Here is a 15590-nt window from a genome sequence, read left to right as displayed (position 1 = left end):
AATGCCAATGTCTCCCTGGCACACAGGTCAGATCTCACCCCTAATCCCTGGCCAGGGCACAGGGGAGGGGAGGGGAGAAGCTTGGGCTTTCCCATCCCTTTTCCTTACCTCCAGCCATCCTAAAGGGGCCTCTTGTACTTCCTGAGACCTCCCTCACGCTCATTAGATCTGACAGAGCTTGAATTATTCAGAAGCTAAGGAGGTGGGGGGGGGGGGGGTCTGGCCAAGGAGGCCCAGAATTCCCTTCCCAGCCTGGTGACCCAGGGGGACTGAGCACAGGCTCCTAGAATGGGGACAGAGGCTGGAAGATGCAGCCAGACTCCTGGATTCCTCCCAGGCCTGGCTCCAAGAACAGGAAGCCAGGGTCCAGCTCATAACAAGGTGACACCTCCTGGGCCCCACTCATCCATGGAGTCGGAAGCAGTGACTGAGGGCTCCCAACCCAAACTGGAAAGTCCAGTGGGCCAGCTCTGGGCTCTAAGGAGAGGCCCTCTAACCTCTGTCCATAGCCGTACCACCCACAAAGAGACAGTGTTGTTACAGCCATGGTACTGCTAGGGCCACCAGGAAACCATGACAGGGCCCTCAAGGCAGACCCCGCTTTGGGGACAATGGACAAGAGTTTGGGGTCAGATCTAGGTCAGGGTCAGGCTTCCGTTTAAGGTCGAATTCACTCTGGGGCTGGGATTGGGGTTTAGTCTGGAACTTGGATCAGTCTGGTGACTGGGCCTTGCTTGGCGCTGTGCTCCTGGAGTCCGCGGATGACAAGTAGGCTGTGGATAAGGGTGACGGGTCCCCCTCCCTGTCTCTGTTCCCCAGGGCGGCTGGGAAGTCGGGCTGCAGCAGGAGGAGTGTGACTATATGCAGATGATCAAGGTACAGCACAACCAGTGCCTGAAGGAGGCCCAGCTGGAGAATGAAACAACAGGTGAGGCCCCCAGTGGCAAGAAGGAGCCCCCAAGGAGCCCCCCTCCCTCACACCGTGAGCCCAGATCCACTCTCAGGTCGAGGCCATCAGATCAAATGGCAGCACCTTCTGGTCTTCACTCCCCGATCCTGTGCTCCCCGCCTTTGGCTCAGCAGCCCTGGGGTGAGAACGGAAGGAAGTAGATGGCTTCCTTCAAAAGTTGCAGCCCGAGCCAGACTCAGAAGGGTGGGCAGGATTGGGAGAAGCAGAGAGGCTGGGAAATTGGGACGCGCCCAGGCCTACTGCCCGTGGCAGGTGGGGAGCGGCTATGGCGTTCAAGGCTCCCTGTGAGGGAGGGGGAGGGCTGGAGCAGTAGGGAGCCCAGACCAGCTCTGGGCCTCCCTCCCAGAGGTCACCTCCCCGAGGCCGAGCTTACAGTTACGTAGCAGCCTGGCTCAGGAGCAGGGAGCATCTTTCTTCTTGGCTCCCCAGTGCCCCCATCTCCCTGAGGCTGGCAGTTATGCACCCCGTCCTGGGCCCCTCCTCTTGGGCCCTGCCGCCCAGGCTCTCTGCCTCCCGTAGAGGCAGTGAGCGTGTGTATAGCATCACGGAGGGCCTCTGCCTCTCCCAGCTCGCAAGGAGGGCCGGCCCTTTGTCTCCCAGGGCCCTGAGACTGCGGCCTGGGTAGAGGGGTGGCCGGACCTGCCTGCTGCCTATGCCCCACCCCCCTGCCAGGGCAGGGAGGCAGGACCAGGCTGCAGACAGGCCTCGGAAAGGCGCCACAGTGGGATCCGGGAGCATGTGCAGCCCAGAGAGGCCCAGACCCCAGACTATAGGCCCCAAGGGCAGGCCACCCTCGTGATCCCAATGAGGTCATTGCTGGCACAGGGTGCATGGCAGGTGCCAACACCCTGTCACCAGGCAGCTGGCCCGAGATCCAGAGGAGGGCATGTATGGGTCTGTGGGCGGTGAGTCTGCCCGTGACCCTGTGAGGCTCTGCGCATGTTCACGCACATCCAGCTGTGTGCTCCTGGCCCCTGTCTGTCTAGGGCTATGGCTGTGCCTCTGGGGTGTATAGCTCCGTGCCTCACTCTGAGTGTCTTTGTGTGTTGGAGGCATGTGTTTGTGTAAGCCTGGACCTGCCTGGATGTGTCTGCCTGGTGTGCTGTGTGTGTGTGTGTGTGTGTGTCTGTGGCACGCTCAGTCATGTCTGTACGTGTGTGTCTGTGAGTTGTGTGTGTCTCTCTGTGCCTGTGTTTGCTTGTGTCTGGTTTCTCCATGTCCAAGTAAGTGTACATGTATGTATATGTGCGTGTGTGTTTGTGAGTCTGTGTGCCTGGGAGTGCTTGTCAGTGTGCGTGTCTCTCTGTGCACACACGTCTATAAAACGACAAGCAGAGGCCCCCCACTCCTGCCTCGCCATCCCCCACCCCAGGCTGGGCTTTCTTTCCTGTTGAGGTGGCAGCACCCAGTGGGCATGTTCAGCCAGCCTGGGCCCTGGGCCTCTGTGGGCCTGATGACGTGTGCGGTGGGACCTGAGTGGCCTCCCGGGGGCAGACACACAGGGGATACTCTCAGGCCCAGCTCACAACCACAGGCCCTCCAGGAGCCCAGCATTTTCTTGCCTGTCACCCCATCTCAGCTTCCCGACCCTGCTGTCTCCAGCAGGACGCCTCCCTGACCACGTGTCCCCTACCAGCCCCTCTTCCCTGGCTCCCCCGCTGCCTGCTGGCCTGCACCCCAGCACAGTTCACAACCCAGGCCTGGTGGTGCTGAGATTCCTTAAGGCCAAGCATGGCCGCCCTGAGGGCAGAGCCCAGCCTCCCTCCCCTCTGTGCCTCTTCTGGTGAAGCTGAACTCAGGGCCAGAGACCCAGCTCTGAATCCACTCCTGATCTGGACCGCCGCTGGAGATCCAGAAAGCCTGAAGCCTGGCAAGTACCCAAACACAATAGCTGGCCTGCAAGACAGGGTGTGCCCAGCATTGTCAGGGCTATACACACTGCAGCCATGCAAGATTCCTGGAAATGGCACTGAGCCCTTCAGACCAGGCAGAGTGCAAGAGGTTTGCTGGAGATGGAGCGTGTGAACAGGCTGTCCCCCTCGCCAGCGACGTGACGTGGGGCTAGTTACATAACTGCTCTGTGCCTCAGTTGCTCATCTGTAAAATGGGAGGGGGTTAAATAAGTTATTTATGTAAAGAGGGTAGAACAGTGTCTCCCATATATAAAGGCTACATAAATGTTTGCTGATGATATTATGAACAGGGTCTTAAATCACTAGCAGGATTTGACTGGCCTGAAGAGCAGCTACATGGCCTCCAGAGCTGCTGGCACAGGAATGGAGGAGAGACTGGGAGCCAGAGTGAGGCCACAGAAGACTCAGGATAGGATGAGTGGTAGCGGATGAGGTCCCCAAGGCAGGGAGGCTGTGCACTCTGACCAGGCCACGGAGATCCAGGCATTCTCAGCCTTCAGCTGCAGGTGCCACCTGGCTACCGCAGCCCCAGATGGCATCCCCTCCCCGCTGTTGGCCCACTTTAGCATTCAGAGGCCCGAGGCTCTTCCCCAGGTGGGGATGTCCCTCCACCTCCTCTTCCCAGGCCCCCTTCTTGGGAACTTGTGAACCTTCGGACCTGGGCTGGGCTGGGTTTGGCCCAGCTGGAGTTGACTTTAGCTCAGGGGTTGGGTTTCCTGAGTAAATCTATGGGACTGGCAGGGTTGCAAAGAGACAATTAAACCTCCCTCCGGGGACGGCATCCAGAGGAGTCCTTGTTCCTCAGGGCCACCCAGACCCTGAACAGGCAAAACCGTGGCATTTGCATCTGCCTATTAAAGTGGACCCCTAGAGATCCCTAGGGGGTCTGTGCATCCGTCACCAGCCAGGCCTTCAAGGCTAATAGGTACACAGCGGAGAGCTCAGCCTGCGATGCAGGGCTTTCTCCAAACTCACTCCCTAATCACCGCCCCTGTCACAGTTCACAGGGTTGGAGGCATCTGTGTTGTATGTGAGTTTTATGAAGACTCTTCAAGAACTAGCTAAATCCCAATATACCCATCACCCTATCATACCCAACAGCTCCTTTTTACAAGAAATATTTTCTAATGCCTCCCTTACTATTATAAAATGAAATTTAGGACACACGGTTTTTTTTAATCATGTTCTAGTTATAACGTAAAACAAAAATAAAGACACATATAATAAAATACTATGTGTGCTGGAATACTGTGTGTACATTCCAGCACAATCACACCGAAAGATAAGAAGACATAGTCTAAAGGTTGTACCTATAAATATAAATTCTGGGAATGTGAAAGCTTTAAACATAGATTGATATATATGCCGGTTGCATCACCGACCCAGGTTCACGGCAGCATTGTCGTAGGTGATTTTCCAAAACATTGAACAGCTCTTAGTGAGAACAACTCTTAGAGCACAACGAAGCCCAGTCTTCTCTTCCTTTACTTGGCGGTTGCATTCCTGGAAAACTCGTATTGTCAGACCCGTACAATAAGTACCTTGTGTTTATATGTAAAATGGAGTGAGAGTATAGCCTCTGGTCATTACAAAAGGTTTTCATCTATGCAAACGCCCAGCAACTCATTTGAAAGTCCCAAACACTACACAATTCATCGCTGTGCACAACCATGCAGGATACCTGCCTGGCAACCCTGTCGCCTGCCCATTGAATGCCGGGGAAGGCCCCCCTAGTCTCTGCAACAAACAAAACCCCACCACTGTTTGAAACACACAGGGGGGCGCTCTGTCTCTCACCAAGGACCATGGGGCTGTACTTATGCCTCCTTCTCCCCCTTCCCTGTACAGCCTGAGCAGGGCTGTGCCTCCCCTCTCGGACTGGAGGCTCCTCAAGGTGGGAGCCTGGAGGAGGAGGAAAAGAGTGGGTGCCTGTGGGCTCAGGCCCCAAGGCTGGAGGCACCTGGTGGCCACGCTGACCCACGTGTCCTCTGCCTTCACCCCACAGGCTGCAGCAAGATGTGGGACAACCTCACCTGCTGGCCAGCCACCCCTCGGGGCCAGGTGGTCGTCTTGGCCTGCCCTCTCATCTTTAAACTCTTCTCCCCCATTCAAGGTAAGAACCCTGGGTTGAAGGGCAGGGTCTTGGTGGCAGGAGTAGAGCCGGCTGGAGTAGGGACTCACCTCTCAAGGAAGTGAGAAGGCAAAGGAGGTGCTCAAAGAGGCTGGAGCAATCAGGGGTGGCTTCCTGGAACAGGTTGCACTGACATTAGTTCTCTGAAGGACTCATAGGATTTGATTAGCTCTTCACAGAAAGATAAGCATGTGGGAAGGTCTCACTAAATATTTGCTCAGCAATTGATAACTGATTGACTGATAGTTATGGCTGCCATGTTCCCATTGTTTTGGGCTGGCCACGAATGAGTCTTTCACTTCTCCGAGGCAATGACCTTTCTGACTTTACGAAACTGACCTTTCTTACACACCTTGTCAAGTTCTGCTTAAGTGAATGTTCACATATAAGGCAGAAAGGAAAAGCAGGAACCTCTTTAGGAAGTGGGCTGTCTTGCTACCAGTAATTAAAGATGACACAGTAAGTCATCCTTTCATTCAGTGAATGTTCATTAAACACCTACTGTGTTGACTGGCACTGAGCTAGACAAGCACAGTGAGGGGCAGAGGGGTAAAATGCTCTGTCCTCGGGGAGCTCACGTTCTAGTTGGAGAGGCGTGTAGCAAGAAAACAAATGCATGTATTATAAATGATAAGCGGTGCTGGGAGAGAGAAGAGAGGGAAACCACCTAAGGCGGGCGTCATGGCGGCCTCTCCGAGGAGGTGATACTGCAGCTGCGGTCTGAAGACCTGGGCTGGGAAAGAGCCGCAAAGGTCCTGGCGGGGGGAATCACTCAGAGGATCAACAGCCCACGGGATGAGCCCTGAGGAAACTCAGTGGAGGCCAGTGTGGCTAGAGCAGTGAGCCCAGGGGAGGGAGGAGAGGAAAGAGATAGGCGGGCAGAGGGCAGACCACGCAGGCCTTGAGGACTGACAGGACTTGGGCTTTTCCTAAGTTCACTGAGAAGCCACTGCAGGGGTTAAGCAGGCGACGGAAACAGTGCAGTTCGGGTTTTTAACTGATAACTGGTTTCTGTGCAAAGACAGGATTCTAGGAGTACGAATGGGAAGACCCAACCCCAAGGCAGACGAGAGATGATGATGGTGTGGACTTGGGTGGAGAGCAGGGCAGAGGAGGGAAGCAGGAAGGTGCGGTGGAGGGGGGATAGGACTCGAGTGTGCCCCGCTCAGGTATGGGTTTGATGAGCTGGGGGAGGACAGAGGGAGGAGCAGGGCTGGGGTGGGAAGGGTTGGTGATGAATGGGACCTAGATAAGGGCTCAGAGGATGAGCAGAAAGTCTCTCACTCCAGGTGGCCTTTGCCCCTCTGGACCTGTTTCCCTATTTGTAAAGTGGGAATGGGAGATGGACCAAATGGTCTCTTTGGAGCAGGCCAGTTTCGCTTGCCAGTGCCCAGTGTTGTGACCTCAGCAGTGAGGGAGAGATCCGGATGCCCTCCCTGAGGGTCAGCCACAGGTGTGCCGTATTCCAGGCCAGCGCCCACCTAGCCCAGCCCTCTTCCAGCGGGACCCAGCACCTGGGCAGACAGGAGATGAGCTCCTCTGGCAGCTCTCATGATGCTTCCTTCTGCAGAGCCTGGCAACCAGCCTTTCCTGGGATCCCTGGAAGCGCCTGCTAATTGCATTCCTCCTGAGGCTCTTCCTTCTGTCCCTGCTGGAATTGTAAAGGCAGATCCTTCACTTGAGAACCTGGAGTCCAGCCCACCATCTGGCTAACCCCCAGGCTGCCAGCCTCAGGGGGGCCCACACCAAGCCTTTCGGCAGATGAGAGAAAGGCAGCCTTCCTCAGGTGGATTCAACATCTCACCAGAACCTACCTAGTGACAAGCTGAATATGAAGTACGCTTTAGCCCCCAGTGTTCATCAGCCAGATGCCCTTGTTGTGCAGTGAACAACCTGTCGAGCTATACTTGGCAGCCTTAGCCTCTGAAAATGATGGCAAGAAATAGGAAACTGGGCTAGGGGCTGAATATGTAAAGGAAAGAGACTGTGTTTTCCTGGGCAACTAGATGAAGAAGGTGTGAGCCTCAATTCCAAAGAGGAAAGTTTGCATGTAAGGGAAGTGTGGGATAGCAGGGATGGCAACCCAAACTCCTGCCCCTCTGGGTAACAGGACTGGGGAAGGAGTGTCTTCTCTGGAAGGGTTGGAAGGGACCTGGTTCTACAGGGAAAGCTGAAGAGAGTTAAAAGACGTCATTTGGCCAGGCTGGGTAAAGAACGTGGGAAGGAGGGGTGGCCAGGCAAAGATTGCTCACCAAGGCACCAAAATGTTTGTGGAGGTCTAGTCCTTTTTTTTTCAATTTATTTATTTTTTGTTGGAGTATTGTTGCTTTACAATGTTGTTAGTTTCTGCTGTACAGCACAGTGAATCAGCTATATGTGTACACATATCCCCTCTTTTTTGGATTTCCTTCCCATTAAGGTCACCACAGAGCACTGAGTAGAGTTCCCCATGCTATACAGTCGGTTCTCATTAGTTATCTATTTTATACATAGTAGTGTATATATGTCAATCCCAGTCTCCCAACTGTGGAGGTCTAGTCCTTTTATTTGTGGTCTGCACGTCTTTCACCTGTGGTGTTTTTGCCATTAAATATTTGAAGAGACTTTTTTTAAGAGTAAAAAGTAGGAGGGCTATTTTGATAAGAAGACACCACAGTCTATATTACCTGTGTCTATGGGGTCTGTGGGACACCTCCTCCCCGCAGCATCACATGAAACCGTAGATAAGGAGGTCTTGTCAACCTAAGACGTCTGCCCTGGTTGGCTGGGGTGGGCCGCCACTGACAGGATTTCAGCAAGAGAGTGCCACGATCAGGTCTAGATTTTAGAACAACCCTCCAGGATTCAGGGTGCGGAGTGGGTTGGAGGGGCAGGAAAACAGGGAGAACCATCAGGAGGCTCCTACCTAATCCAGGGGAGATGAGACGGTCAGTGCTGGTGTCGAGGAAAGGGAAGCTGGGGCAGGACTGGTGACTGATGGGGGAGGAGAGAGGTGAGTGGGGAGAAAATGACCCCCGATTTCTAGCCCCAGACACCGAGTAGGGCTTTTCACGTGGAGAACTGAGGGAGGAAAGGGGGCAGGGCAGCCGTGACTTCTTTTTTGAGACATGACAAACGGGAGGAGACTGGGAGGATGTGGAGTGGCCCTCCCAGCACAGGGTTAAAGTCCCTCGCCCTTTCTCGTACCCTCCGTAGCCCCCTCTACACACACAGGGTCTGTCGGCTCCCCAGCCCAGACTGGGGAAGACACTGTTGACTGATCCTCAGGGTCCCATGGTGACTTCTACTGAGATCATCTCAAGAGCAGTTCCCTTGGAGTCCTGGACTTCAGTCCCAGGCTCTTCAAAGTGGCCACCCAGCCCTGAAGATGCCCCGCTATCCCCTGCCCTCCCTTGCTCTCTGGGCAATCGGGGCTCCAAGGGACAAAGTCCCCCTTCAGCTGCTGCTGGGAGCCCAAAAAGATGTGGAGTCAGGCTGACCTCGGTCTGCATCCCAGGCCTGCTGCTTCTTTGCTGTGTGACCATGGGCAAGTCACCCAACCTCTCTCACTCTTGGCGTCCCCCTTTTTAATGGGACTATTGGTAACTCCTGATCACGAGCCTTAACACATTAATGTTTGCTCCCCACTGCTCCCACAGAAGGCATGTGATGCTGCTGTGTAGACATTGTTGGGTCACCCAGGCTCGCTAGCTTCATTCGTGATAATCCCAGGTGTCCACTATGTCATGGGCCTGGCCTCGTCGAGCCCTGGACCCTCCGGCCAGTGGGGAGCCCAAAGCCCGAGCTTTGGTGTCCCTGCTTTAAGGCTGGCTGGTTTGGCCTTGTCCCCTTTTTCCTACTTGCCCCAGTCTGGCAGGGTCAGTCCCCCAAGAATCAGCTCCTGGGGAGGGGCATGGCCTCCGGGGCCCCAGTGAGCTCCTGAGATCTGGGGCTGATGGGGGCCTGCAGTTTGATGAGTGGCTGCTTGAAGCCTCCAGGCCGGCCCACCCTCTGCTGCAACGGGAGAAAGCTGAGGGGGTGAGGAGGGGCGGTGTGCAGAGGGGCAGTGTGAAGAGTTTTCTCATGCCCTGGGAGCCTCCTGTGGCAGTGCGGTTGGGAGGTCTGTGCAGAAATGGGCCACCAGGGCAAGAAACGGGCCCAACCTAGGGTCCCTTCCTCAGCAAAGTCCTTCCTGCCACCCCTGGGACCTCACAGTGGAAAGAGACCCAACGGGCTGCTCCTTCCTGGTTATCCCCCTACCCCTAGTTGTCCCTCAGTTCCTCGTCCATAAAGTAGGGTGACAAGAACCTCTTTCAAATGGTGGCCAGGAGGATTTATAGAAATAGGGAATAGGGAATCACCTGGGATGTTCTGAGCACACGGCAAGGTTTGGAAATTTTAAACATATGCACAGTGACCCTCCCTGAGCTCGGGATGGCTTGACGCCTCCTACAGCTCTGCACCTGGACACCCGAAACAAGTTCTCAGTCACCTCAGTGCAGATGAGGGCCAAGGTTACCTGGGAAGACTATGGGACCACACCTGCTCTACCCTGTCCTATGTACGTGGCCTTGAGCAAGTGACCAGCCTCTTGGAGCCCTACTTCTCAACTGTGAAATGGGATTACTTTCCCACTGGGTGGTTGAGGGGCTTCAAAAAGACAATATGCCTGAAGTGCTCTGTACCGTGTACCTGGGAAAAGTTCTCAAAACGTGCATCGTGGTGATGGTGACGGTCATGGTCATGGTGATGCTGGTGCTGATGGAGGTGCTGATGGTGGTGGTGCAGGTGAGAAAGGAGCTAGACGGCAAGGATGTCAGGACCCATCTTCTCTCTCAGCTCTTCTTCATCGCCTCACCTTATCTCTTTCCCTGCTTTTCTCTCCCCTCCCCCTTCTTCCTCATCCTCTTACCCCCTTCTCCTCCTACCTGTTCTCTCTCCCCTCATCCTCCCTCCCTCCCTCTCCTTTCCTTCTTCCTCCTTCCCCTCCCCCTTCCTCCTTCTCCTTTCCTCTCCCACAACAAGTCTGGCAGGAAGGCTGTGTCCCGGCCTCTGTAATGAGTCCTGGGATGGGGGCAGAGAGCTCTCTGGCTCACCCATTTTCTCTTCAGCCTCTCCCCTCCCTGGCGAGTGGGGAGCCTTGGGGTCACCCCTCACCTCACATGGCCGCTCAGTGGTCCTGCCCCTTTGCTGTAGCCCTGGTCCTCCAGGGACAGCGGACAGTGCCACTGTCCTGGAACCCCAGCCTTAGTGGTTCAGCCCCGAGATTCTGCAATGGTGTGCAGCTCAATTATTCTCATACTTGCCTTTGCCTGGGCGTGTGCCCCTTCTCCGTGTGTGAGGACTTCACACCTGTGCCCTTATCAGAGGTCCTCCGACGCCCACCCACCTCCTGCCTCACCTTTGGTCCCTCTCCAGCAGCACATCTGAACCCCCAGCCCCCAGGCGTGGGAGGAAACCCAGGCCCGTAGGCCCAGGCAGGCTGACCCAGGAGGGCTGGGCAGGCCTGGGCCCCTTGCCGCAGCCAGAAGGCTGCTGTCTGTACCTACAGGACAGACAAGGGAAGCATCTGCCACACCAGCATCCATGGCCCTGTGGCGGGGGTCAGCATTCAGCTCATGACAAGGGTCAGGGATCGTTCCACGCCAAGGATCCAGGCTGCTCGTGACAAGGATCAGAGTTTAAATTGCGCCTGGGGTCAGGTTCAGACACGACAAGGGGCAGGAATGTCTGCTTTGGCTGTCATCTGTGTTGGTGCGTCCCCTGGCCACCCTGGAGGTGCTTCTCCCTGCCCCAGGCTGCCCCGTGATGCCCTGGGTGTCCAGGTCAGAACAGCTGGAGCCTGATGCCGCAGGGGGTGGTGAGAGTAGGGCTGAGCAGAGAGACAGCCAGGCCCCATGCCTACTCCTCCGACCTACCCACTCCCTGCCTCAACCTCTCTCCTCTCTGCCCCTGCCCTCCACCCAGGCCGCAACGTGAGCCGCAGCTGCACTGACGAGGGCTGGACGCCCCTGGAGCCTGGTCCCTACCCCATTGCCTGTGGCTTGGATGACAACGCATCGAGTTTGGACGAGGTGGGCCTCAGTGCACCACACACACACGCTAGAGTACCTGGGCCTGCTAGCCCCTTCCACTCTCTCCCACCAAGGGGCACAGTTGCCTTCCATGTCGGAGCCAGGACTCCCAGGGTCTGCCCTCCTCAAGCCTCCTCCCTCTCCAGGCCCGCATTCCCAGGGGCGCATCCCCTGGCTCCCCTGACAGGGTCCAGGAGGGGGCTTCCAGGAGGATGACTCACAGCATCAAAGCAGAAGCAGCACTCCCAGGCTAGGCCACTCCACTCCCTTGTGGGAGCCTTGATCCAGCCCTGGCAGGGCAGACAGAGCCCATCCCACCTGTCACACGCAGAAGAGAAACTGAGGTGCGGATCCTGGAATGAACCAGCCTCAGATACCCAGGAGCCAATCAGGGGCAGGGACAGGGACAGGACCATTGTCCTCAGTCCCAGGATGGGGATCTGCCCTGGAGCAGGTGGAGCATAGGTGGTCTCTGTAAGGATGTGGGGCCAGGAGCCAGGGAAGGATATTGATGGGGAGGCTAGTGTATAACTGAAGTCCCGAGCTAGGAGCCCCTCGCTGCTTTGGTGGGTGAATGTAGTCTGTCTGTGATGACCTCTGTCCCACCCCCAAAGCCCTTCACAGACAAGGCTTTCACTCCTCCCAAAAGGGCAGCAATTTCCTCAGAGGCCTTAAAAGCCCACCAGATCCTCGGGCAGGATCCTTCTTGACCACTGGCCTCTGTTCCAGCAGGGTGTGGAAGGTGGGGAGGAAGGAGGGGCGGCCCAGTGACCATGGCTCTGCATGTGTGTCCATGGGGAGGGGCCAGCAGGAAGCCCTTGGTGTCCAGCTTTGTCCCTCCTCCCCATAAAGGCCAGATTGCCCTCCTCCTGCTAAATCCAGCCTCTGAGAGTCCCAAATGGGAAATTACCCTCCCCCTAGCGTCTTCTTTACCATTGTCCATTCCTCGCCACTTGGTGAGAGGGCCTCATGTGGGGGGTCTGAAGGGCAAGCAGTCTTGTGCTTGAGGATGCCAAGCCCAGAGCTGGCCCAGAAGGGCTGTTGGACACGTGACTGAAGAATGAATGGATGGACCAGTGGATCGTGTGAGGTCTTCGCCCCTTCCCCCACTGACATTTCCCCTGTGAAGGAGCAGAGAAAGGGCATTCAACCCCCACCCGACCCTGGGAAGCAGTGCTGTCTCATTCGTGGAAACCAGGGAGAAAGGGGCTCTGGGAACTGGAAGGGGCCACTCAGCTGCTCCTGGGAGCCCTGGGCCTCAGCCTCCTCATCTGTCAAGGCAGGGATGGGAGGCAAGATGTATAGGGCACCCCGCCTCTGCCAACACCCCCTAGGTGAGTCCCCCCACCCCCGCCCAAGATCCTCACCCACCTCCCTCTAGCAGCAGCAGACAATGTTCTACAGTTCTGTGAAGACTGGCTACACCGTCGGCTACAGCCTGTCCCTCGCCACCCTCCTTGTCGCCACTGCCATCCTGAGCCTGTTCAGGTGAGGACCAGCTCCTGCAACAGGTCTCAAAGCAGACCAGCCAGGTCACTCCTCACCCAGGCATGCTCTGCCCCCTCCACTGTCAGCTCCCAGGCATCACACAGTCCTTCCCCAGCGCCCCCGCCAGGCCAGCCTCCCCTAGAGACAGCAGGGTGCTCGAAGTGTTCACCTGTGTCGGCCTCATCCCTCACAGGATGCCCTGTACCTGGGGATAGGGCACCAGAGGGCGGGGCCTGTGCCCTGGAAGGAGGCACCTGCAAGCCAGGCTGCACACATGGGTAGGATACCTGGGGACAGGGCCCCCCTTCGGGGTGGGGTCTGCATCCAGAGGCTACAAGCCCTACCCTTCCTCAGAGCACTGGACTTGTTGGTTGGGGTGGGGGTCTGAGGCCCCTTCGGCCTCCTGGATCTGGCCACCTCCCACAGGAAGCTCCACTGCACGCGGAACTACATCCACATCCATCTCTTCGTATCCTTCATCCTGAGGGCCACCGCTGTCTTCATCAAAGACTTGGCCCTCTTCGACAGCGGGGAGTCGGACCACTGCTCCAAGGGCTCGGTGAGGACCTGCCCAGGCCCACCTCCCTGGCCCACCTCTGCCATCTGTCACCTGAATCTCCTCTTCTCCCTCTCCTCCCTCCTGTCTCCCCTTTTTTTTCTCTCTCTCTCCCTTTCTCTCTCTCCCTCTCTCTTTCTCTCTGTCTCTCCAAAGATGGCCCCCCTCCGACCCTGCCTGCCAGCTCCTTGGATCCCACTTCCCTCCCAGCAGCAGGAGATGCTGCTTGGCCATCTGGGAGTTCACACACCTACTCCTGCCAATGAAAAACACCTCTCCTGGGTGCAAAGTGGTACACTTCGTGCCAGAGCCCACAGCCCCCTTCCCGCCTCTGCTGCTAACTTCCTATGTGACCTTAGGGAAATCCCTTCCTCAGTTTCCCCGTCGTGCAAGGACATTCAAGCTTCCTTCCATCCCTCCTCTCTGCCATCTGCATACCCATGGCTCTGCTCACCGTGCCCCCCTTCCTACTCCCCCCGTTGCCTTCTGGAGCCAGTCCAAACCCACACAGCCCTCCTCTTCTTCTATTCTTCCCCTGCCCTTAGTCACTCTGGACCATCCTAGGCAAGGGAGGTTAAGAGAGCATTTAAGGAATTCATGGCCCGTCACTAAGGGGTCCATCTGCAGGTGATTCTGTGCTCAGGGCCTCCTCCCTGAGTGCCCCCTGAGCTGAGACAGGGAGCTCAAGACCAGCCCTGGCTCCCATTCGTCCCTTGTGGTCAGTGACTTTTTGCCTCATGAGTGACCTCAGAGACAGTGCATTATTTCAGGGGTCAGAAGTACCTTCTCCCCAGAGAGTGAAATTGAAAGTGAATCTCCCCAGGGAGTTCCCTGGCTGTCCAGTGGTTAGGAATCCACGTTCTCACTGCCAAGGCCCCAGGTTTGATCCCTGACCTGGGAACTGAGATCCCACAAGCCGCGAGGTGTGGCCAAAAAAAAAAAAAATTCTCCAGAGAGTGATGGTGGTATCTCAGGCATCTCGACAAGGGGGAGGGGAGCCACCCTGGGCATTCCCAGGGCGCCTCAGATGATCCAGCCTGGGAGTAGGGCTCAGACCTGTGCGGTGTGAGCCCCGGAGCCTGGGGAGCAGCCTGAAGCCGCCGGCGCACTTGTTGAGGATAATTGTGGAAATGAGCTTCCCGATTCATTAGCAGCTCTGTGAAGCTTTTCCAAGGCAAGGAGAAGCACAGCTAATAGTCCTGTTAAAGAGCTGAGTTATTCTTGCTGTAAAGCAGATGAGGGAAGGTGGGGGAAACAGACTGCCTGTAACAGGAGGGACTGAAGTAAGACCTGAGGAAGGACTTTCCAACCATTGGGAGAGGAGGGTAGGCTGCTCTCTGAGGGTGCCTCAAAGCCGACGGCACAGGAGGAAAGGGTGGGAACCTGTGTTCTGGGTACAAGGAGGAATGAAAGCAGAGGGGCTTCCTGGAAGAGGGTGGCTTTAAGCTCTGGCTTACAGGTATCTGGGCTCAATCTGAAACGGCAGATAGTTTCTGGGAGAGGACAGATGGCCCAGAAGACCTTCTAATCATGCGAGCTGGGCCGCCCAGAGCCCCTGATTTCCCTGCCCAGGGGTCTCCCTAACTCCTCCATTGTCCTCACCTGCCTGGGGAACCCCTTCTTCCTCTAGCTCCTCTGGCCCCCAGGAGGAAGGATCATCCCTCCACTCTCCTCTTTTTCCTAACTTCTACTTCACTCTCCTCTTCCCTCTTCTCCATCCCCATCTTTCCCCCAACAATTCCATCTAAACCCCACTCCACAGTCCACAGCCCATATCCCTACACTTTCAAGGGATTGTTGCTAATGCAAGCAAGAATTCTCCCTCATACGTCTTCCAGCTACCTTCAATCGTAATAGGAATAAGATAAATGAGTAGCGGAGATGGTAAGTGGATGGGTTGGTAGCTGGATGATGGGGTAAATAGTGTGTGGATGACTAAGTGGAAGGATAGATGGATAAAGTAAGAAAAATTGGATAGATCATGGGTGGGGGTATATTGGTGGTTGGATGGATGAGCAGATTGATGGACAAGTGGATAAATGAATGGATGGATAGATGTCTAGGTGTGTGGGTTGGTAGTGGATGTCTAGTATGTGGATAGTAGATGAATGGAGAGAGAGACAGGTGAGTCTGTGGATGGACTGATAGATGGAAGATGATGGATGCAGATAGATAGTTAATGGTTGGATGCATGGATGGTAGATGGATAGATGGGTGAGTTGGCAGTGGATGTCTGGTGGGTGGATGGGTAAATAAATGGATAAATAGATAGGTGGGTAGGTGGATGGTTGGATGGGTAGGTGGGTGGATAGATATATAGATAGGAAGATGAATAGATGATAAATTGATGGGTGGATAATTAAAATTGCAAGCTTATTCCAAAGCATCAGATGATGTAAAATTAGGGATAATGGGAAAACCACTGAGTATATTTCTAAGGGAATAATACAGAAATAAGTAAGAGAGTAAGTTGGCTGTA

At 55.7% G+C, this 15590-nt stretch overlaps 1 protein-coding gene across 3 annotated transcripts in view; it reads left to right on the top strand.

Annotated features, from left to right (window-relative positions):
• Positions 1-15590, top strand: part of VIPR1 (vasoactive intestinal peptide receptor 1) — a 33047-nt gene that overhangs the window by 10533 nt on the left and 6924 nt on the right. For 2 of the 3 annotated variants that reach the window (XM_067753956.1, XM_067753953.1), the window contains exons 2-6: positions 820-928; positions 4889-4996; positions 10961-11067; positions 12449-12555; positions 12982-13114. In XM_067753956.1, coding sequence (XP_067610057.1) covers positions 820-928; positions 4889-4996; positions 10961-11067; positions 12449-12555; positions 12982-13114 — 564 coding nt within the window. The remainder of the gene's footprint in view (positions 1-819; positions 929-4888; positions 4997-10960; positions 11068-12448; positions 12556-12981; positions 13115-15590) is intronic. The other variant, XM_067753954.1, reaches the window with a different exon arrangement.

The sequence above is a fragment of the Pseudorca crassidens genome, chromosome 10, assembly GCF_039906515.1.
Source record: "Pseudorca crassidens isolate mPseCra1 chromosome 10, mPseCra1.hap1, whole genome shotgun sequence".
Classification (NCBI taxonomy): domain Eukaryota; kingdom Metazoa; phylum Chordata; class Mammalia; order Artiodactyla; family Delphinidae; genus Pseudorca; species Pseudorca crassidens.
This window is presented reverse-complemented; position numbering and strand designations above follow the sequence as displayed.